Raw genomic sequence first — 24538 nt, 5'->3', positions numbered from 1 at the left:
TTACTGCTTTCCCAGGCCACAAGCAGGGAACTGGATGGGAAGTGGAGCTGCCGGGATTAGAAATGGCGTCCATATGGGATTCTGGCGATTTCAAGGCAAGGACTTTAGCCAGTAGGCCACCGCACTGGGCCTTATCTCTAAGCTTAAATAGTATGAGTCTCAGGAACGAGAAAAACTTTGTGAAGTTATAAACAAAACATTTTTTTTTCAATTGCAAACTATTGCAAACTAAAATATTTGTCAATTCTTTGAAAACAAGAAAACATCTAGCACAGGAATTTATGGTCATGTTGCAGCCTCTGGGGTCAAGCTGAGTTCTGCTTCTGATTTCAGTGCTATCTTAGGGTAAGTTAACTAACTGCTCTGGGTTTCTCATTTTTACTTCTGCAAAGTTGGTGACATTCGTGTCCCTTAGGGTTTGTGTGATGACTTGAGGTAGTAGATAATGCAGGTAAAGAACTATGCTCAATACGTGGTGATCAACAGTGGTGATGTTTCTACTTACAACTGGTTGAGATGCTTTTGAATACAAGCCTCCCTGACTGCATTGTTCATCCTCTTAAATGTCAATCACAGCCACTATCAGAAGACTCACAACATCAGTCATACAAAATAAATAATGCATGAAAATGTTTGACAACATGATGTACCAAAATACAAAAGTACTCCATGGCTGATACCATGGCACAATAGACTAGTCCTCCACCCAAAGGAGCCAGCATCCCATTTGGGTGCTGGTTCATGTCCCAGACATTCCATTTCCCATCCAGTTCTGTGCTTGTTGTCCAGGAAAACAGCGGAGGATGGACTGAGTCCTTTGGACCCTGCACCCTCATGGGAGACCCAGAGGAGACCCTGGCTTCTGGCTTGAGATCAGCTCAGGCTGGTCCTTTGGGGAGTAAATCTAAAAATGGAAGACTTTCTCTATGTTTCCTCCTCTCTGTAAATCTGCCTTTCCAAGAGAAATAAATAAATCTTTAGGGGAAAAAATACTTAGAAAAACTGTATGCGGTTTGGAGTACTTTGGTGCCCTCCAAAATAATTCTAGTATCCACTTGTAGTTTTCTGATTATATTCATTTTTCATACATGCAAACATTTGTGTTTTTTTTAATGGTACCTTAAGATATTTTTTCTTTTCTTTTTTTAGTGTTATTTATTTATTTTATTATTATTTTTTATATTTTGGTGATCTTTACATTGTTGATTAGGGCAAAAGGTTACAAGGGCTGAAGGAAATATTGAGGAGAAGCTCCAAGCAGTCTCCCACCCACCCCAAACATTTGTTTTTAAAAGATTTGTTTTTATTGGAAAGGCAGATACACAGAGTGGAGAGACGAAGAGAAAGATGTTCCTTCTGCTGGTTCACTTTCCCTGTGGCTGCAATGTCCGAAGCTGGGCTAGGAGTCAGGAGCCTCTTCCGGGCCTTCCAAACAGGTGAAGGGTTCCAAGGCTTTGGACCATGCTATATTGCTTTCCCGGTCCACAGGCAAGGGGCTGGAAGGGAAGTAGAGCAGCCGGGGAACTGGCACCCATATGGGATCTTGGCTCTTTCAAGGTGAAGATTTAGTCATTGAGCCATTGTGCCAAGTTCACATGTAAATTTTTTTTACCGCCAGAGTAAAGTGATGCTTTTAGTTCTATTTTTCCATGAATTTGTCAAAGTGACTTTGAATAAGATAAGTGGCTACAACAGCCAAAGCTGAGCTGATCTGAAGTCAGGAGCTAGGAGCTTCTTCTGGGTCTCCCACTTGGGTGCAGGGTCCCAAGGCTTTGAACCATCTCTACTGCCTTCCTAGGCCACATGCAGGGAGCTGGAGGGAAGTGGAGCTGGACAGGAACCAGCACCCATATGGGATGCTGGCACATGCAAGGTGAGGATTTAGCCACTGAGCCATGGCACTGGGTCTTCCTCAGCGATCTTATGCCCAACCATCCCAGAAGAGTGTCCGACAATCTCTAGATCCTTAGAATTTAGCAAATAGTAAGTAGATACAGGCCTTAAAAGATCACTCTGCCCCTAACTTGCTCATCTCTCTCAGGAATGACCTTGAAGGGTATTGATTAAGGAGTATCCTCCTAGCAGGTGCAAATCAGCTTGACTGGCCGTGGAATTCATTGCTTTCACTGGAGAACTGGGTTTTTGCTATCCTGTACAGTGACCATTGCTTGAAGATACTTCAGAAAGTTCACAGAAATGTGGGATGTGTTCATGCAGATGCCAAAAATTGTGGGATTCATGCATAGTTTTATTTTTAATATTTATTCCCATGAACTTTTGGAAGTACCCTTCCAAAAAGAGTAGTCCCTCTTTTCAAAAATGGGATTGAGATTTTCCTGTTTTTTTTTTTTTTTTTTTTTTTTCATTTTTGACTTGGGTTTTCATTTAAAATTTGCTATTGGTGATAGGCCCATGGAAATCCACGTGTGAATCTGACCGAGAGAAGCATGTGTCATCCAGAGATCCCTTGGTTTGGAGCTGAGTCTGTAACCGGATGTGACTTTTGCTGGTCTGCCTTTGGGTAGGAGACGAGTCTATTTTCAGTTAAGACAGTGGTAATTACTGAGTATAGGCATGCTTTGAATCATGTGGCAAGTGTGTGTATGTGGGCTGCAAAGCCAGTGAACAGTTTGTGATGTATAATGGGTATTCTGTTTGTCTGACAGGTGAACAGGATTAACTCCATTTTCTTTCTTTCAACATTGTATAGTTATTTGTAATCTAGAGACAAATATACACATACAGAGAGAAAAACAAGAGATCTTCCTGCATGGTTCATGCCCCTAATGCCCATACAGTCAGACCTAGTCTAGGTCAAAGTTAGGAGCCAGGGACTTCATCCAGATCTTCCATGTGGGTGGCAGAGACCCAAGAACTGGAGTTATTTGCTTTGTCCCAACTGTGCGCATTAGCAGGACGCTAGACTGGAAGCCAAGGTAGCACTTCAATCAGGACACTCTGATAGAGGATTTGAGTGTCCCCACGACACTGTGTCATAACACATACCCCTGTTTCTACTTTCCTAGTCAGGATCCTCTATTCCTATTGGCAAGTATGGAAATATAACTCCATACCCAGCTAATGAATGTCTTACTTCCCCCGGAAATTAAGAGGCTTAGGGAAAGATTTTTCATGAAAGCAGGTCACATTAGAGCCATTTCCTGGGCTGAGTGGATGATACTGGGGGATAAGGAATTCCATTTCTGCTTGTTTCAGTCAGCTGAGAGGATGTGATCTAGACATGTTGGCAAAGTCTATCACTCAGAGAGTGGCTTCTACCATTTAGAGAATGAAGCCAAACAGAATTACAGAGTCCTGTTTGCTGCACAGCCCTATGATCTGCCCAATTCCCTTATTTGGACAGCTCTTTCCTTTGAGCTTTCCATGCTGTTATACAAGCTATCAGGTTTTCTCTTTGCTCATGCTGGTTTGAGAATCCTGAGTTAAAGGCTTGCTCCTAAGGCTCCTATAAATCTCAGCTTCTTCCAGAGGTTTCCACATTTCAAAACATCGCTTGCCAAAAGACAAATCAGGGCAGTATAAGAAAAAAGTAATTCTTATAGTCAGGTTCCTCATTGTGGATATGTTGGATGAGATCATCAATACACAAGACAGGCTCAACCATACGAGGGAACTGAGTCATGAAGAGCATGGGTGAACTTCGAAAACTTCTGCCAAATGAGAAAAACCACACGTGCCATAGGATTCCAGGCATATGTAAAGGCCAAAATAAGTTAATGTACCAGCAGAAAGGAAATTAGTGATTGCCAATGGCTGGACGAGCATGGGGGAGCAGAGAGACTCAAAATGGAAACACAATATTAATAGTTTCACAACTTCCTGAACATGGTAGAAATCACTAAATTTTTACTTATACATATTTCTTTTTTTAAGATTTATTCATTTTTGGGCCCGGCGCGGTGGTGCAGTGGTTAAGGTCCTCGCCTTGCAGGATCCCATATGGGCACTGGTTCTAATCCCGGCAGCCCTACTTCCCATCCAGCTCCCTCCCTGTGGCCCAGGAAAGCAGTCAAGGATGGCCCAAAGCTTTGGGACCCTGCACCCGCATGGGAGACCCAGAAGAGGCTCCTGGCTTCAGACCGGCATAGCATCAGCCGTTGTGCTCACTTGGGGAGTGAATCATCAGACTGCAGATCTTCCTCTCTGTGTCTCTGCTCTGTATATCCGCCTTTCCAATAAAAATAAAATAAAAAGATTTATTCATTTTTATTAGAAAGTTATATTTACAGACAGAAGGAGAGACACACACAAAGAGATATTCCATTTATGGCTCACTCCAGAAATGGTCACAATGGCCGGAGCTGAGCCATCTGAAGCCAGCAGCCAGGAGCCTCCACCTGCATACAGCGACTTGGGTCATCTGCTGCTGCTTTCCCAGGCCATAAGCAGAGAGTTGGATTGGAAATGGAATAGCCAGGATGCAAACTGGCACCCACATGGGATAGTGGTACTTGCAAGTGGAAGATTAGCCCATGGAGACATCTTACTGGTCCCAGGAGTAAATTTTATTTTGCTATTTATATATATATCTTAAAAAATCCACATACGTTAACTTACCTGTGAAAGTGTTCTAAAAGAGTAAAATACAAGTAGTTTAACTTTCCGTATAAAAGCAAATTGCCTTTGCAACATTTAGTCATTTATTTACTTTCAAGGCAGAGCGATAAGATTTGAGGGTGGATATCTTCCATCTGTGGCTTATTCCCTCACATACCTCAAACAGTCTGGGGTGGAGCCAGGAGCCAGAAAATCCGGGGCTTCTCCCACATGACAGGCAGGGATCCCAGTACTGAAGCCATCCTCTGCCTCCCAGGCTGTGAGCTCGCAGGAAGCTGTATAGGAAGTGGACATGGGACTTGAACTCACTCACTCGAATACAGGATGCTGCACCACAGTGCCTGCTCCATACATCGCCCTTTTAAGTTTTTTTTTTTAGTTGAATACTAGGTAGTGGGTTTTAGATTTAGGATCCCTCTCCCTGCATCCCTTAGTGTGAGGTTCTCCTGAAAGGGATTCAGACCTGAAGCAGTCAAAAGGAATTTATGAGTATGCCTGGTGATATAAGAAAAAACTTCTTTGCAATATACATACATATATATGTGTGTGTATATATAACGTTCCACAAGGGTTTCATACTTTCATTAGCATGTAATAGTCGCATATATTTATGGGGCACAGTATGCTATTTTGAGTATTTATACAGCTTGTATTAGTTGAATCACAGTATTTAGTATCTCCATTCCCTGATTACTTCTTTGTCGGGAGCCTTCAAGGTCCTCTGTTTCAGATCGTCATAAATATATAATAGGTTATGGTGAACAAGAGATGGCTGAGCTGTCAGGTGCAGAGTTCCTGATGCTCGGCTTACACTCGCTATCTCCTCTGAATGGATGTGGCCAAGGCACATGTCATTATGCCCTGTTGTCCTTTACTTTTCTCCACTTGCAGGAGAGAGCTTACTTGTCACCTGTCATAAATTCTTCCAAAGCTGAAAACCGCAGCATCAAGTCAATTTGTGATACTGATGTTGGAGAAGCCTCTTTGAATCAAGATACAGTACCACCGAGATAAAGCGTTGTATTTTCCTCGCCTTCTATTTTTTCGCATATAAAGGATTTCAAACAGCTGAGCGACACAAGAAATCCCTTTCATCCATTTTCACTTGTTCATAGGAACAATATGTAAAAATGGAAACTAGGCTTGGAAGCCAGCGCAGGGCTCCACGCAGTACCTGACTCTCCAGCGGAGGGTAAGAGGGACAGGCTGCGGACCGCCCCGTGCACGCCAGCGGACACACCCTTTCCCTGCGACTCACACCGACGCGCCGGTCGTCCCCGACACGTCTGCGAGCTGCAGTACTCACGTCAGCACGCCTTCCTGCTATTGGCCAAGTCCACGTGTGTGCCAGTCCCTTTCTCAGAGCATCCCCGGGGCCTCCCCCACCGCGCCCGCCATCCCCGGTCCACCGCGGACCTGGCGCCTGGCGCGCAGCGCACCTCGGCAGGTGCCTTCTGCCGCTCCGTGGGAGGCGCAGGAAGCAGCCCAAGTATCCGCGGCAGCTGCTCACCGCGGCTAGGCAGAGCCTGTGGGGCCGGCTCGGTACCGTCGTCCCAGCAGCAGCACCGGCAGCCCACGTCCGCCGGACCGTTCAGTCCCACACGGCGCCGTCAACACACTGCCTGGGGGGGCCAGCCTCCAGCCGGCCCCGCCCACTGTCGGCCCCGCCCACGACCACGCCCCCAACCGGCCGCCGTCGCTCTCCACCCCGCCCCTACCGCCTGTAAGGCTGTCACGTGAGGGGCTGGCGCGGAGGCTGCCGGGAGGAGCGCACCCGGTGGGTCAGGGTTCGGCCCTGTCATGGCGGTTCCGGCCGGGCAGTGACCGAGGATTTGGCGTCCAGAGGACCAGGTGGCGGTTGTCGGTGACTCCACCTATCCGAGAGGAATGCGAGGACGCCCGGGCTGGCGTTGAGGAGCGGCGGTGACGGGGCGGGGGCTCAGTGTTGCGTCCCCGGCAGCCGAGGCGGCGGCGTCTGTTCCTTGTCCTCGTCTCCCGGCTCCAGCGCGGGGCCCCGCCCGGCCGGGCCAGGCAGCCGCGGGCTGAGCTGCGAGAGCGGGCCGGAGTGCGGGGCCGCCGCCGCGGCGATGGCCCAGTGCGTCCAGTCGGTGCAGGAGCTCATCCCGGACTCGTTCGTGCCCTGCGTCGCCGCGCTGTGTAGCGACGAAGCCGAGCGACTCACTCGTCTCAATCACCTGAGCTTTGCGGAGCTGCTGAAGCCCTTCTCTCGCCTCACTTCCGAGGGTACGGGGGTTTTCTCGGGGCTCCCCGACAGCCAGGGCCAGCAGGAGGAGGAAGTTGGGGGCGCGCGGGGATGGGCGGGCGGTGTTTACGTCCCGGAGGAAGATCCTAGAGCAAGCTTGTCAAAAACAGCTCGGTGCTCGCCTCCAGTTTCTCTGGACAAATGTGGTGTGCAAAATTGGGAAGTGAACTCCTGCGAAGTACCGTTGCCTAGGGCCGCGGCGAAGGCTTCGGCAGGTGCAGGGCAGCGGAGGGAGGGCGAGATGCTGCCGACTTGTCACCTCTCCTGTGGTGTGCAGCTCAACTCTTTGGGTGTAAAGTTTGTTCTGGTTAGTACAGGGATTCCTTTCAGTTTCAACTGTTGATCAGTTTTTCTCGATAAACACTAACAAAAAAATATTCCTTAGGTGTACATTATTTTACTGAACCTCTCAAGGAATCCGGAGTCGTCGTTAATAAAGATATTTCGAATTAATTAGATTTATACGGATGGGGTCCAGTAGAAGCTTGATCAGAGGGAGAAATCTATCCGGTTGAGGGGTTACATGTTTTCTCCAGTGTAGACTAAGGAAAATGCTGTGGGTTAAACCATGTTTGTGATTTTGTAATTCCAAGGAGTACTACCAAGAGATGGTCGAATCAGTACTTTACAAGCACAGCAAGTGCAAGTGCAAGTGCAAGTGCAAGTGGAGTTTCTTGTTAAGGTCTCTGCAAAACGAAGGCCTCCTCCTCCACTGCACCACAGTGCCCGATTGTCTCCTGCAGACTGGCAGAGGAGGGAAGGAGTGTGAGTTTGCTTTCCTGAGTAGGTAGAGTTAGAGAGGAGAGGGAGGGCCATCTTCCCCTCTGATAAATTTGTTTCAAGTGAAGGGCTGTGCTATTTGTTTGGTTCTCATTACTGTCACTATCAAGCAGTGCTGTGCCGTGAATTCTTGCGTGCCACAGGTTGGCTGTTTATGAAGGAGCGGAGAAAAAACTCTTGGATATTCTTCAGCGTGTACTTCACTCATAGTCTTAGTGGCTCCAGTGTTGACTAGGTCAGCAATAAAGTGCCCCTCTCCCATTCTTAAATTCTTTTTTGTTAAGATTATATATATAGGTATATGTATATACCTATATATATGTATTTTAATTTGGAAAGTCAGATTTACAGAGAGAAGGAGAGATAGAAATATCTTCCATCCGCTGGTTTACTCCCCAAGGGTCACACTGGCCAGAGCTGAGCTGATCTGAACCAGGAGCCAGGAGCTTCTTCCCTCCAGGTCTCCAGCGGCGAGTGCAGAGTCCTGAGGCTTTGGGCCATCCTTGACTGCTTTCCCAGGCCACAAACAGGGTGTTGGAAGGGAAGTGGAGCAGCTGGGGAATGAACCAGTACCCATATGGGATCCTGGTGCATTCAAGGCGAGGACTTTAGCCGCTAGACTACTGCATCATGTCCATCATTCTTAAAAGTCAACCAAACACTTGAGCCAGTTTACTGTCTCCCACTTTTTAAATAAAGAATCATACTCAATACTGACTTTCTGTAGGTTTTCTCTGATAGGTTTCATTAAATTCTACAGTATTTTCATGAAAAGCGTATATATACACATATATATTTTAAGAATTTGTTTGAAAGGCAGAATTACGGAGAGAGAGACAGCGAGCAAGGGAAAGATCTTCCATCCAGGTCTTCACTTGCCAAATGGTCATAATTGTTGGAACTGGGTTGGTCTGAACCCAGGAGCCAGGAGTTTTCAGGGATGCCCGTGTGGGTAAGAGGCCCAAGGACTTGGGTCATCCTCTGCCACATTCCCAGGCACATTAGGAGAGAGCCAGATGGGATGTGGAGCAGCTGGGACTTGAACTGATGCACACACATGGTATGCTGGTCCCGTGGATGGAGGCTTAAAGGAGGCTTAATGTGCAGTGCCTCAGCGCTTGCCCCATCATTGAAAGTGTTTATGTATGATTTATTTGAAAGGCAAAGAGACAAGCAGAGTGATCTTTTGTCTGTGTATGAATTCCAGCTGCTTCCTCTCCCTTGATTATTTTTTTTGTAGGGTTTATTTTTATTTATTCTTATTGGAAAGGCAGGTTTTACAGAGAGAAGGAGGTAGAGACAAAGATTTTCCATCTGCTGGTTCATTCCCCAAGTGGCTACAGTGCCGGGAATTGAGCCAATCCAAGCCAGAAGCCGTAAACTTCTTCCAGGTCTCCCATGCCAATGCAGCGTCTCAAGGCTTTGGACCATCGTTGACTGCTTTCCCAGGCCACAAGCAGAGAGTGGGCAGGGAAGCAGCAAGGATACGAACCAGTGCCAGTGTGGGATCCTTGCGCATTCAAGGCGAGGATTTAGCCATTAAGCCATCATGCTGGGCCCCAGCTTTTCCACTTCTGATCTAGTTCCCTACTAACAGGCCTCAGAAAGTAGTGAATGATGGTCCAAGTACTTGGGCCCCTGCTACCCACATGGGAGACCTGAGTAGAATCCTGGTCTTCAGTTTCACAGCCATCTGGGGAGTGAACCACTGCCCAGAAGATACTTTGTTTCTCTCTGCTCCATTCTGCCCTCCAACCCCCCAAATTTCCAATGCCTGCTTCATAAACCTTAGGGGCAAAAAAAGGCCGGGAGCCTGGAAGTCCGTATGAGTCATCTCTGTGTGGCCTGGATACTTGAGGAATCACCTGCAGCCTCCATAAGTGGTCATTAGCAGGAAGCTGGAATTGAAAATGGAGCCAGACTCAAATGAGGCACTCTGATCCCAGGTTTTGTGTCCTAAGTGAGGTCTTCACCGCTTTGGTAAGATCTGCACTGTCCAAAAGAAGCATCATAATGTGAGTCACATATATAATGAGAAATTTTAGTGGCCATGTTACAAGGATAAAAGAAACGTGGAATTATTTTAGCATGTATCTTACTTAACCAAATTATTTCTATAATGCTATAATGTTACCATTTCATAACTTTTATAGCCATATAAAAGCTACCTAGATGTTTCCTTCTTTCTTTTTTTTTTCTGTTTTTAAAGATTTGCTTATTTTAAAAGTAGAGTTCTTGAGAGAGGAGTGTCAGAGGGCACTGGTATCTTTCATCCTTGGTTTACTTCCTAAAGGACTGCAGTGGGTGGGGCGGGGCCAGGCCAGAGCCTGAGCCCTGAATTCCATCCATATCTCTCATGTGAATGACAGAGTCCCAATCACTAGGGCCATTTCCCCCTGCTTCACCACAGCCAGGATCAAAAGTGGAGCAGACAGCTTGAGCTGGTGTTCAGTGCCAGCCCCTTCTATTGTGTTACATGATTTTGAAATTTAATGAGAGAGACGAGTGCACATTTCCATCTGTTGGTTCATTCCGCAAATGCCTGGAATAGCCAGGGCTGTGTCAAACTGAACCCGGGACCCTGGAACTCCATCCAGGTCTTCCAGACCTTTCTCATGGGCGACAAGGGCTCAGTGTGTAAGCCATGATATGCTCCCTTTGAGAATGCACATTAGGAAGCTAAATTGAAAGAGAATCCCTCTAGTGGGACTAGATTCCAGGCACTCTCTGTTTTTTATTTATTTATTTACTTATAAATAAATAAATGCAAAGTTACATGGAAATGCAAAGTTACATGGAGTTCTGTCTGCTGATTTCCTCCCCAAATGACTGCAGTAGCTTGAGCTGACATGGTGTGGAGCCAGGAGCTTCTGGCCCAAGCACTTGTATGATGTCTCTGATGCCTTCCCAGGCATATCAGCAGGGAGCTGGATTGGAAGTAGAGCAGCCAGGACTTGACCCAGTGACTGTATGCGATGCCTGTGCTGCAGGCAGTGGCCTTAGCTGCTTGGGCCACAGCACCAGTCCTAATTGTAGGCACTTTGATTAGGGGTGTGCTAGTCCCAAGTGGCTGTATAACCCGCTGTAATGCAGTGTCTGCCCATGCTGCAGAGTTGGAAAGGATGGGAGGAGGAGGATTCTAATAAGCTGTAGATTAATGAAACTGATAGAGGGGATTAGTAGAGAGGAAGAGGGCTGTCTTTGTTGAGGATGAGATTCGGATTATATGGGCAGATGTTTGCGTCATGATTGAGTGGTTAAGGACCAGTGAAGAAGCTGTTCCTACTGGTTACCAGAGGGGGCTACCCCCCTAAAGGACTGTGAATTCTAGGAAGGGGATTTTGGGTTTCATATCTGGTGCTAAGTATGAGACAATTAGATTCCTGAGCAAGGCTGAGAAATTCTGGATAGTGGATCAGTTGTTTATAAGGAGAGATGGGACCTGATATAAATTTACAAGTTTAAGAAGTTTTGCTAAAAATAATTAATTTTTGTTAATTATTTTACTTTTTTATTGGAAAGGTGGATATACAGAGGAGGAGAGACAGAGAGGAAGATCTTCCATCTGATGGTTCACTCGCCAAGTGACCGCAGTGGCTGGGGCTGAGCCAATCCAAAGCCAGGAGCCAGGAGCTCTTCCGGGTCTCTCACATGGGTGCAGAGTGCCAAGACATTGGGCCATCCTCAACTGCTTTCCCAGGCCACAGGCAGGGAGCTGGATGGGAAGCAGGGCCACTGGGATTAGAACCAGCGCTCATATGGGCTTCCGGCATGTGCAAGGCGAGGGCTTTAAGCCCCTCTCTATTGCGCTGGGCCCCAAGAATTAACTTTTTAAAAAGTTTGTTTATTTGAAAGACAGTCTCGAGAGAGACACTGACGAGAGAGAGATCTTCTATTCTCTTGTTCACTCCCCAAATGTCTGAGGCTGTGGCTAGGCCAGGCCAAAGGCAGGAGCCAGGTGTCCATGGGTCTGAGGACTTGGGCCATCTTCCCTTGCTTTCCCAGGTGCACTAGTGGAGTGCTGGTTTGTAAGGGGAGCAGCTGGGAGTATAAGTGGCACATACATGAGATGCCAGCATTGCAGGCAGTGCCTTAGGTTTTTTTTTTTTTTTTGTCTTTTTTTGGTAAATATCTTTTTGAAAGGATTTACCATCTAGAACAGGTTTTTATTTTTCAGGTGTGGAGATTTCTTCAAAGAAAGCTTTTTCTTTTGTCAGTTTAGACACTTTAGGCAGTGTAATTTAGGAATTTAACAAAGTAGCTAAAATTAAAGTGGCTAAAATTTCCTTAGACAAAGAAATGTTAAAAAAAATTGGACTCGGCACAGCCAATGCTTTAGTGGCTAAATCTGCCTTGCATGCGCTGGGATCCCATATGAGCGCTGGTTTGTGTCCTGGCTACTTCCCGTCCGGCTCCCTGCTTGTGGCTTGGGAAAGCAGTAGAGGATGGTTCAAAGCTTTGGGACCCTGCCCCTGCAGTGGAGACTCAGAAGAAGCTTGTGGCTCCTGGCTTCGGATCAGCTCAGCTCCGGCCATTGGGACCACTTGAGGAGTAAACCAGTGGATGGAAGATCTTTCTGTATCTCCTCTCAGTAAATCTGCCTTTCCAATAAAAATAAATCTTTTTAAAAAATTGGACTCCAGGGCCCGGCGTGGTGGCGCAAGTGGTTAAGGTCCTTGCCTTGCACGCCCGGGATCCCATATGGGCGCCGGTTCTAATCCCGGCAGCTCCGCTTCCCTTCCAACTCCCTGCTTGTGGCCCGGGAAAGCAGTCGAGGACAGCCCAAAGCTTTGGGACCTTGCACCCGCGTGGGAGACTCGGAAGAGGCTCCTGGCTTCGGATCGGCATAGAATCGGCCGTTGCACTCACTTGGGGAGTGAATCATCGGATGGAAGATCTTTCCTCTCTGTCTCTCCTCTCTATATCCGCCTTTCCAATAAAAAAAAAAAATGGACTCCATTTCTTGCAGATATATTATTTTGGGTAGAAATTTACTTTGATCATTGTGTTGTCAAGTCATACTAAATACAATAACGTGTTATCAGGAGGCTTATTTTTAGGTTTTTGAGCAATATTTTGAAGAAAAATACATTTTTTTGAACACTGCAGAAGAGGTTGGTAGAACAAGTTTGAGTACTATTCATGTGTAGGGCTTGGAAATTAAGAGTTTAGATTTGATGTATTTGACAATATTGTATACATATATATTAACCATTTCGGATTCCTTAAGTGCATTTTAAAACCTGGAGAGTGTTTCTCATGTTACAAATAGTCATTTTATGTATTTTCATGCTACTTCATATGTTTGAGCTTAATATGCTGTTCAGTGTACATTTTGAGATTCTGGTACTAAAGAATTTCTACTGGGCATCTTTTGCAGTTAATTAATTAAGCCATATAGTTTTTCCTTAATGGTGGTTATTTGATCATTTTACATCATGCTTCAACATATCTTTAGACATTTTGTAAATTTTATTTATTTTATTCATTTAAGCAGTGATTTTTTTTAAAGAGATTTATTTACTTGAAAGGCAGAGTTAGAGGGATAGACGAGAAGCCTTCCATTAGCTGGTTCACTGCACGAATGGCCGCAGTGGAGGTGCACAGGTATGGCGCTTGGAGGCAGGAGCTTCTTCTGGGTCTCCCATGTGGGTGCCGGGGCCCGAAGACCTCTGCCATTGTCTCCTGCTTTCCCAGGCACATTAGCAGGAGCTGGGGCAGAAATGGAGTGGCTGGGATTCAAATTGGCATTTATATTGGATTCTGGCACTGTGACGTATTAAAAGTACTTCGTACTTTGCAGAGTACTGAAAGTGTCCATTCCAAACAGTGACTTTTGAAAATACATGGTTTTCATTTTTAAAAAGTATATTGTTCAGAGTCCAGAGTGCTAGCCATTACATTAATCAATTGTAAAAATTATCAAAGAAATTTACTAAAAGTGTATTATTACAGTTGGCCAGCCTTATGTCTGGGTTTCTGCATTCAGAATTGTGGACAAAGAATATTTTAAGGTAAAATTGAATCTATACTGAACATGTAGACTTTTTTCATGTCATTATTACTTAAATAATAAAACAACTGTTAACATAGCACTTTTTATTCACTAGTATAAATAACCTGGAGATATGATGTAAGATGTGCTGTAGAAAGAAATTTGAATGCTTTCATCAGAAAGAAATTATAAAGGAATGTCTGAGGAGATATCTTATACTGATTTGAGAAGGAAACAATGTTTATTTGTATCAAAATGCCCCATGGTTTCTCATAAATATATACAATTGTTATGCAGCAGTTAAAATGATTATAGGTTATATATAAATACTGTGTCTTTTTTTTTAAGATTTATTTTTATTTTTATTGAAAACTCAGATTTACAGAGAGAAGGGAGAGACAGAGAGAAAGATCTTCTGTATACTGGTTCACTCTCCAAATGACCACAATGGTCAGAGCTGAGCTAATCTGAAGCCAGCATCCAGAAACCTACTCCAGGTCTCCCAGGTGGATATAGGGTTCCAAGGCCTTGAGCCATCCTCTACTGCTTTCCCAGACTAAGTAGGGAAGCTGAATGGAAAGTGAAGCAGCCAGGACACGAACTGGTGCCTATATGGGATCCCGATGTATGTAAGGCGAGGATTTAGCCATTAATTGAATTTGAGCTGTTGCATATAAATTTACCTCTTGTGATGCTTTAATCTTAGTGAAACCTTAATGAGCCTTTGGATTTTTGTGAGTGTAGTTTGTATTTCTCCTAATCATTCTTAGGCCTTGCTTTATTAGATTGATTTTGTGATACTGTAGTATATTGTCCATCTGTTGTTGTGTAATAAAACATAATTCCTTAAAACAAAAGACTTTATTATGATGAGATTCTCGATAATGGGGTACTCATTTGGATGGTTCTGGCTCAAAGTATTCACCTGAAGTTGAGCTGTGAGAATCTGGTGCTAGAGGATCTGCTTCCAAGCTCAGTCATGGTTATTCTGGTGTCAGCTCCTTGCTGGTGTTAGCCGAGATTTCTGTTCTGTGCCACGTGGACTGTGGACTTCTCCATGGGCTGTTTGAGTGTCTTCATTCCGGGGCTGTTTGCTTCTTTCAGAGTAATCGTCCAGAGAACCCTAGTTCAAAGCCCTGCATCTTTACAGCTTATCTCAGGAATGAAATACTGTTGCTTTTGCTGTGTTCAGTTTGCTACACGGACCGGCCCTGGAACATGAAAGCATGAATACCAGGAAATAGGAATCTTGGCTGTTTCGGACACTGGCTGCCACACCTAATCCGTTTTTGGATTTGTCAGTAGGATTACCCAGTAGTTGCTAAGCTCTTGCTGAATATAGGGCAAACCTGGAATATGAGTTGTGTTAACACTTAGGAACAGTAAAGGTAATTGGGCAAAGGATGTCTACAGTTTGACAGTATGGATCAACTTTAAGGGAAATACTTACCGAGTATGTTCCTAAAGCTGTATGAATACACTGTAATGTTTTTTAGTTTGCTTCTGTGTTGTATAATTATACTAGCTGGGATATGTGATTATGGAGAGGCCTATGTGTGTATATATTTAAATTAAACATAATGTTTATAAAAAGAATGCAAGAAACATCCAGCTCTTCACTACCTAGAACTGACAAAAATTAACCCCTTTTTGCCTTTTTGTCCATTTTTACCCTTCTTTCATTTTAGACAACTACAGTGAAGGAACTGTATGGATGCCTTCTATACATATATTTAAACTACTAGTGTTCATGTTTGGGCCAAATACATTATATTCACACATTTTGCAGTCTTGTGTATCTTAGGATCTAGAATTTGACAGAGCATATGGGAAAAGACAGTTTTTATGGATATAATTGTATCTAAAGTATGGCCAGGGTGTCCAGTTGGCCTTAGTGGTGAGTCCCCTGTGTCCTGCTTAGGGGTACGTGAGGTTCAGTACCCAGCTCTAGCTGTGGCTCCAGCTTCCTTGCAATGCAAACCCCAAGAGGCGTGATGACAGCATGAGTGGCTGGTTTCCTGCCACCTGCAAGGGAGACGTGGATTGAGTTCTCTGCTTGCCTCCCCAGGCCCATCTGCAGCATTTGGGGACCGAACCGAAGGATGGAATGCTTGTGTGTGCTCTCGCCATTGCTCTTTCTCTCTTTCCAGTGCTCGCACTTCTTCTGCCTCTTAAATACATGATTTGAAAAAATACTTAGTCCTCAATTTAAAAGGCCATTGTTTAGCATAAAGGCTTAGTACTGGAAAAAATTATTTAAATTTTTAATAAATTATTTTTATTTGAGACACATATCTCCTGCTGACTCACTTTAAAAAAAAGGATTTATTTTTATTGGAAAGTCAGATATACAGGGAGAAGGAGAGACAGAGAGGAAGTTCTTCCATCCGTTGATTCACTCTCCAAGTGGCTGCAATGCTGGAACTGTGCTGATCTGAAGCCAGGAGCCTGGAACTTCTTCTGGGTCTCCCACATGGGTGCAGGGTCCTAAGGCTTTGGGCCATCCTCGCCTGCTTTCCCAGGCCACAAGCAGCGAGCTGGATGGGAAGTGGGGCCACCGGTATTAGAACCGGTGCCTATATGGGATCCTAGTGCATACCAGGTGAGGACCTTAGCCAGCTTACGTTCTAATTGTGGCTCGCTTTCCAATTGCGGCAGTAATCATGGTTGATGTGGGCTGAAGGCATGAGCCAAGGGCTGGGTCTCCCACGTGGGTGGTAGAGTCCCAACTATTTGAGTCATTAGCTGCTCTCCTAGGCTGTTCAGATGAAGAGAAGGCTAGATTTGGACATGGAGCTCAAACCCAGGCATTCTGCTATGAAACAGGGCCCTCCAAGCAGCATCTGGCCATATTTTTTCATGACAGCTCCTCAGATATGTCGGTTGCCTGCTTGTATGTAATTACTTGTGACACGGCTGAAATAGATGATGCACCTGCTGCCACTGGTAGAGTCTCCATCAGTTATCGTTAGGCATGGTATTCACTGATTGACACTATCTCATCTAGCAGTATCTGAGCTCCTTAAAATAACGCTATGAGGTAGTTATTAATTATGTTAAAGTTTAGGAAATTGAAGGAGAAGTTAAAAAGTTGTTTCAGATAATCCAATTGACAGGTTATGGATTGGAATTTAAATAAGTGTTGACTCCACAGGCTGGGGCCTTACTCATTGTAATTGAACCGCTTCCAAACTCATCATCTTGTCTGATGATGCTCACATCTAACATGACCTTCGGGCCCTGTGGTCTTGCTACCTTTTTCTCAAACTGCTGCCTGTGCTGAATCTGTGCACCACTGGTTGTAAGTCTCATAATTGAGCCTGAATGGAGGCAGGAGCTACTGGAGTGAGAGAAGGGATGTGAGAATTGATTATTAGTAAGTGTGCCAGGGCTAAGAATAGAAGCCCAGAGCAGCATTTATTCACCTTTCTTGCTTGTTTCGACTTCTCAGTGTTGGTATCGCAGACTTTCACTGCTCTGGAGCGGCTTTAGTGTGAGGTGAGACTTAGATGGTGCTTGGTTTCCAAGTACTCCAAATGTAGAAGGTAGGACCTGCAGGAGGGGAATTATGAACAGTAGCATTGTGGGAAAGGAAGGGAACCTATGATTATTAAACTGTGTTGCTAACCCTTTTAGCATGTATGGGAACACTGCAAACCATGTATTTCTGCAAGAATTTTCCTCTTGGAATTTCTGGTTTCTGTGAGCATCTATTTTATTTGTAAGATGTTAACCCAGTTTGGAGTTATTATGCACTGTATAAAACATTAATCTCAAGCTTTTTGTTTTTTTTAAGTTCACATGAGAGATCCTAGTAATCAGCTTCATGTAGTTAAAAACTTGAAGATAGCAGTAAGCAACGTCATCACCCAGCCGCCTCAGCCTGGAGCTGTTCGGAAGCTTTTGAATGATGTTGTTTCTGGAAGCCAGCCGGCAGAAGGATTAGTCGCTAATGTGATTACGGCAGGAGATTATGACCTTAACATCAGTGGTATGTAACAAGGTTTATTATTATTTCTGGTGAAATTTTATTTTGTTAGAAGTAACTCCAAGTCTTGGAGTTTATTCAGCAAGTGTTGTAAATGCTTACTGAATGTCACAGCCTGCAAAGACAATGTTGAAAAACAGTCCCAGCTACTTGGCTCATTGTGTTATTCTAATACTTAAAGACGTTTCTACAACATACACATAATAAAAAATTGTTAAATGAAAGAACCGAAAGTATATATAAAACAAGCTTCTTTTGTAATGTAAATAATTAAGTACAAAGTATTAAAACTTATATTTTAATTTTGCTTAGTATTGAGAAAATGTAAGATGCATGTTAATATATATTTTATCAGTGCTTAATTTGACTTAAGTGGGAAATATGTTCTTAACAAAACTAATCATAAAATTGCCTGTTATTGTGTAGTATGAATTACTAGTTTTGGTTTGATTCTTTTTCAGTGTTAAAAACCTTTGCATATTGAAGGGCATAGGATAGATTTTTAGGGAGAAACAATTTAGGATATTTTTACCACCCTAAAATTTTTTTAGGCCAGTATAATTTATAATACTGAAGTACTCTGTAATTGCACATTTAAAGATTTTCCTGAGCATGTAAGGTGCTTACATAGCATATTTTAGGGCATACAATTAGTTATTTATACTTACATTGATAGGACTATTTGTAGAATTATTTGGTTTAGATATTCCATAATTTTTCTTCTCTCATTTTAAATTCTAGTCCAGATAGGGTAACTTGATAATTTTAGGTTTAGAATTATGACTGTCAGTGAAAAGATTCTAAATTTCAGGATGAAAATCTTGAAATGTTCTTGAATCTTGAAAATGTTCTTTGTGTCACATTTCCAACATAAAGTGAAAGTTTGAATATTTCTCATAGAAAGTCAAGAATTTGAATTGAAAGTCTCTTGTGATGTAGTGTGAAGGACAATGAATCAAATGAGACTTAATACTGTCGTGGCTATTAGGTATATAACTTGAATAAGCCCTTGTTTCTGAGAGTTTGTTTCCAATTCTAAAAGCAAGATTATTTGGCTAGATTCTTTGTTTTTTGTTTTGTTTTTTAACATTTGCTTACTTGAAAGGCATAATTAGAGAAGAGGCTGAAAGAGGCTTTCATCTACTGATTTCCTTCACAAACAGCTCCAGTGGCTAGAACTGTGCCCATGTGAAGCAAGGAGCTTTTTCATGGCTCCCATGGGCCATCCTCCACTGTTTTCTCGGGTGCATTAACAGGGAGCTGAATTGGAAGTAGAGTGGCCAGGACTTAAACCTGTGTCCATATGGAATGTTGTTGGTCTCAGACAATGATTTTACCCCCATGCCAAATCCTAGGCCCTAGCTAGATCTTTCTGAATCTTCCCTTAGACATTTAGTCCTGTGATTCTGTCTTACAAGGTCTTGATTTTGAAAAATTTATTAATTAGTTTTGATTTATTTTAGAGACAGACACAGACATACAAATACACACATGCAAATGATACAAGTACTGGTTCAGTCCCTCAGTACTTAAAATGGAGCTAAAACCAGGAGCCAGGAACTCTGTCCCAGACTCTCTCCTGGATAGACTCCCAGGAAGGTGACTCCAAAATGATTCCTGGCCTTGAACCTTGGCACACCATCTTACTACGGTGCCAGATACTGCTCTGATTTTATAGGGTCTTGACATTTCTGTTACAGGTTTACTAATTTCCTGCTGTGTACTTTACATTGAATACAGAAATGAATAAGACATGCTTTATAAACTCTTAATCTGATAAGGGAAATGTGCATATTAATTAGTAATCATAGTGTATTCTACTTTGGGTTACTTTATAACCCAATGTGGTAGAAGCAGAATATGTCTGGCGTGATCTTATACCATAAATATTTTCTTGTTTTTTAATTGTATGAATTTTATTTTTGTTAAATTTTACATATTTGATTAGGGTGCAACGGGTCAAAGGCAAGAGGAAAGTGCGTGAGACAACTTTTTCACATCCTCTTTTTTCCTTCTTGTATTTGTGGGGGAGGGGAGAAATAAGGGTAGAAGCCACACCAAGCCTCCCCACCATCCCTGGGTCCCGATGTGGGGCATCCTCTGAGGGCACTACTCAAGTGGTTTTGATAGTTCAGCGGTCTGTGTTGCTGTTGATCTTGCCTCTCCAATCAATGACATTTCTCCAGAATCCACTGATTGACATAGTCCACCTTAGAGTTCCATTTGCTTAGATTTTCACTGCCAATCTTGATTTGTTCTGTCCTCTGTCCTCTGTTATGGTACCAGGTGTCTTCTGTAGGCTCAAATGTACTGCCATATCCTCCATGTGCACCTGGATATGCTGTCCACTGCTCTGACTGAGCCACTGAGGAGGCCCAGCTCTGATACATGCATTCCATGGTCAGACCATGGAGCCTGCAAGTTGGAATTCTGAGTCCAACAGTTCATCTGGGAGGGTTCCCAAAGAAACTTCATCTGAGGTGGTCCCAGACCTGATTCTTGTGTGTGCATGCCAATACAGGGTCCATAGTCCATTACCCCAAATCGGTCTATGCACACACTATTAGTTGCAATTGATGAGTCACTTGTCTCCACCCCTGTCTTCTATTGCAAATTAATAGGTGTTGCTGTTGAGCCCAATCCTGCCCACCACACACTCGGCCCCCATGCAAACCAGTGGGAGTTGTAGCCTAGTCAGAGTGATCCATAATAACCCCCACCATGCCCACCCACTGCTCTGGTTCCTGTGCTTGCTAGTATGTATAACAGACTGGTCCTGTCTGTCCCACATCCCATTCAGCTCTCATACATGTCAGTGGGCATTGAAGCCTAGTTCACCCCAACCAGCTCCCCATCCAGCCCACACGTGTGCCGGTGGTGCCACTCTGTCTAGCCATGGCTTTCCCAGTCCTGGTTCTCATGCTTACCAGTCAGAGTGGCAACCCAGGAGGGAGTTGCCCACTGTTTTCCAGCAAGGGGAGGGACCCAGCTCAGCCCATCATACACCCACCCTAATTCTCATGATCACCAATGGGTGTTGGAGTCTAGCCCAGTCTGACACACCCCAGACCCGCTCTACACCCATGACAAGGGAGACTGCAGCCCTTTTCAGACTGGACCACAGTCCTCAGTCTAGCCTTTACGCTCACCAGTGGAGTCCACAACCCAGCTAGGGTGTTCCCTTAGCTCCCCAACCAGGTCTGATCCCAGCCACAGTTCTTGTGTTTGAGCTGCAAGTGGTTGCTCTGACCTAGGTTGGCATAGTCCCTCCCACATGTGTTGGCCTTTGCCTTTGTATGCTGCAGCCTGCTTGACCTGGCCTAGCTGGCCCCCAGTCCTAACTCTCCCTGGCAGGTGCTGCAACCTGGCCCTGCTCAGTTTACTCGCATCCCTGGCTCATGCAAACCAGTAGGTATGGCAACCTAGCCTGGCGTGACCTGCACTCCATCCTGGTTTCTGCACTTGCCAGTGGGCTATGGTTTGCTTAGCCCTGCCTGATCCACCCCCTTCCAAAACTAACTCACACACTTGCCAACACATGGAGCTACCCTGCCCAGCCTGCCTAGCACCCAGGCTTGGACCACGTGCTCAACATTGGGAGCTCTGACATACTTGGGGTTTCCCAGATTTCCCCATTCAGGCCATTCCCAGACCCAGATCTCATGCATGCCAGCGTGTGCTTGGCCCTTACCTGGCATGGCCTGCCCTTTCCATCCTGGCATTTGTATGAGCTGGTGCAGCCCAGTTTCTGGCTTCAGATCTGCTCATCCATGTGGATTGCAGGGGCCCAAGTACTTCTGCGTTCCTAGGTACGTTAGTGGTGGCTTGAATTGGAAGTGTAGCAAACAGGACTCTAAACCAGTGTTAATATGGGATGCTTGCATTGCAGGCGGCAGCTTAACCTCTCATGCCACACATTGGCCTTGAGTAATATATTTATGTCTGTTAGTGACTTAACCATTTTAAATTTTGTTAATTGCATCCTTTTAGATATGATTGAGAATTATAAGTTACCAGTCATACATAATCATATATTTATAAATTTATAAATATTTACATTAAATATCCATAAATATATGAATATAATTATATATACCTCTAGTTATATATCATTTATGACAATTTAGCAGTTAATCCCACTTTGTATTTTTCCTTATTTATCATGTAGTTCATGTAAGTTTTAGTTTATATTCATGATTTATGTTGTAATAACTAAATGTTCACTTCTTCACTGCTGACCCAATTATTGAGCTTCTTTTTACAGTGTTTTGTTTTCTTACAAGTTACAGTTGTGATTTTAAAATCATATTGCTTGGAGTTCTTTTTGTCTGTTGCTGGTCTCAAGCTTCTTCATTAGGATTTTCTGCTTGGAAATTTATTTTTCAGATCACCCTTTTATCAAAACTTCCAGAAGTCTTTTCCCTGTTTGCACTGTCTGTTTTCTTGGTGGTTGTGGTGTTATTTCTCAATAAGGAAATAATTGGTCCTTGAGGGACAAAGAAATCTTAGATGTTATGGTAGTTTTTTAATCTCTCTGGAAGGGTCACAATGCATAAAAAGATGCAGAGAATCTGTGATGTTACTAATAAATTTTTTTTTTTTTAACAATCTTAGTTGATTAGGGTACAAAGGGTCAAGGGCTACAGGAAAGTGGGTAAGACCATTGCTTCCACACTAATATCATTTTTTCCCCCTGTATGTGGGGTCAGGGGAGAAACAAAGGGAAAAGTCCCACCCAGCCTCCCACCTATCCCAAGTCCCCAATGTGAGGCACGCTCCAAGGGTCCTGCTCAAGCAGTTTTGATAGTTCAACAGGTCTGAATTGCTGCCAAAATCACCGTTCTAGTCACGATGAAACTTATTCAGAATCCACTGGCCGACATAGTCTCTTCCTGGTTGGGGTTCTGAGATCAGCAGCTCAGTTGGAGGGATGTCCAAAGAAACTTCATCTGAGTTGATCCCGGATCTGATTCTTGTGTGAGCTTGCCAGTACAGGGTTTAGCACTCATTAATAAAATTTTTTTAGATTTTTTTTTTTTTTGGTAGTAGAAGAGAGAAAGCTTTTTATCTGCTGATTATTCCCTAATTGCCTGCAATGACCCAGGCTATGCCAAGCAGAGACAGGAGCCTGGTGCTTCTTCCAGGTCTCCCTCCTGCGTTCAGGGCCCAAGGACTTAGGCCATCCTTTGCTGCTTTCCCAGGCATGTTAGCTGGGAACTGGATCACAAGTGGAAGAGCCTGGCCTCAAGCCCATGCCCATATAATGCCGGAGCTCTGGACTGTGGCTATACTTGCTACCCTGGTTGCTGGCCCCAGAAAGAAATCTTTAAAATGCTCACGTGGGGAAGAAAATGAAATAAAAGCTGAGAAACCCTGTTCTCCATATTTGGACTGATTACTCTAAAACTTGCTCTGCAGCTACTATCAGGAGAATTTCTTTTCTTCTCTGTAGTCATAGTCTTTCATTCATTTCTGTGTGTGTGTGTGTGTGTGTGAAGGACATCTATAGTGTAACTTACTGTGAAAGGATGCATAAGTAGAACCACTCAAATATTAAAATATTCTATATATTTGACTGATTCTGACTGAATATATTACTACTTACAATTTATTTTTCTAAAAATTGATTCTCTTTCTTCTAGTTTCTTTTGTAGCTGTTAAGAACCTAAGAAACTACTTATTTTTAAGCAGCCTATTAAAGTCATTGGGTAGAAAGTTCCTAAGAACAATGCAGTCATGATTGGTTCTGAGAAACTATTTTTAGCCAGGAGCCTGGAGCTTCTTCCAGGTCTCCCACTCAGGTGCAGGGTCCCAGAGGTTTTGGCTGTCCTCCTGCTTTGCCAGGCCACTAGTTGGGAGCTGGATGGGAAGGGGGGTAGCTGGGACATGATCTGGTACTCACATGAGGTCCTCATGTATGCAAGATGAGGAGTTAGCCACTAAGTCATCATGCCAGGCACTGTTTTCTTATTATTAGAAAAACAAAACAAACAAAAATAACAACAACAAAACAGAATGAAAAATAGAGATCTTCCATTCACTGGCTCACACTCCGAATGTCTCCAACAGTTGGGGCTTGGTCAGGCTGAAGGCAGGAGTCTGAACTTCACCAGGGTCTTCCATGTGGGTGACGGGCCCAAGCACATGAATCATCATCTATTGTCTTACCAGAAACATTAGCAGGGGATTTTATTGGAAGTGGAACAGCCAGGACTTGAACCATCACTCATGTAGAATGCTGGTATTGCAGTTGGTCCATTAATGTACTAAGCTGCAACACTAATTCCAGATGAAATCTTTCTTAAAATGTTTTATTTAGGGACTGTCATTGTGGCACAGTGGCTGAAGCCACGACTTGGAACTCTGGCATCCAACATTGCAGTGGGTCGTGGTTGTTCCTCTTCTGACTCAGCTCATGCTGATGCACTTGGGAAAGCTGTAGGTGATTCGGACCCCTGCCCCTACATGGAAAGTCTGGATGGAGGCCTGGCCCGACTCAGATTGTTGTGACCATTTGGGGAGCAAACAAGGAGACTGAAGACTAATCTTTCTGTCCCTTGCTGTTTCTGTAACTGCCTTTCAAATGTATATTTACATAAAATAAATGAATCTTTAAGAAAAAAGAATTCCAAGTGATTAGGATAAATTACATACCAGAAGAGGAATTTTTTTTCAGCCTCTTCCCTGCTACTTTCAGTTATCTCTTTTCAACTTGTCTTTTGTAATCTTGAATAAAATCTTATTAAAAAGAATACTCTTTGGAGATTAATAAGTCATTGGTATGTATAGATAAAGAATGCTTTTTAATTTTTATTACTAATGAGTCAGCATACTTTCATCAATTCTGAATAAGAGCAAAATCATGATTTTATCCCAGTATGTGTGAGAAGATTTTGAGGGGAAGAGGATGGTCATTAAATGTTAAAGTCTTCTG

General features: G+C 43.8%; 1 protein-coding gene across 4 annotated transcripts in view; it reads left to right on the top strand.

The window, feature by feature from the left end:
- The first annotated feature begins 6335 nt into the window (after positions 1–6335).
- TRAPPC8 (trafficking protein particle complex subunit 8) overlaps positions 6336–24538 on the top strand; it is an 88649-nt gene continuing 70446 nt past the window's right edge. For 2 of the 4 annotated variants that reach the window (XM_040984857.1, XM_040984855.1), the window contains exons 1-2: positions 6336–6822; positions 17413–17607. In XM_040984857.1, the coding sequence (XP_040840791.1) occupies positions 6666–6822; positions 17413–17607 (352 nt within the window). In that variant the 5' untranslated portion in view covers positions 6336–6665. The remainder of the gene's footprint in view (positions 6823–17412; positions 17608–24538) is intronic. The other 2 variants (XM_040984856.1, XM_040984858.1) reach the window with 2 other exon arrangements.

This window comes from Ochotona curzoniae, unplaced genomic scaffold (assembly GCF_017591425.1).
Source record: "Ochotona curzoniae isolate NIBS_2020 unplaced genomic scaffold, NIBS_Ocur_1.0 contig_43, whole genome shotgun sequence".
Lineage (NCBI taxonomy): Eukaryota > Metazoa > Chordata > Mammalia > Lagomorpha > Ochotonidae > Ochotona > Ochotona curzoniae.
Note: the sequence above shows the minus strand (reverse complement) of the source record. Positions and strands in the feature narration are given on the sequence as shown.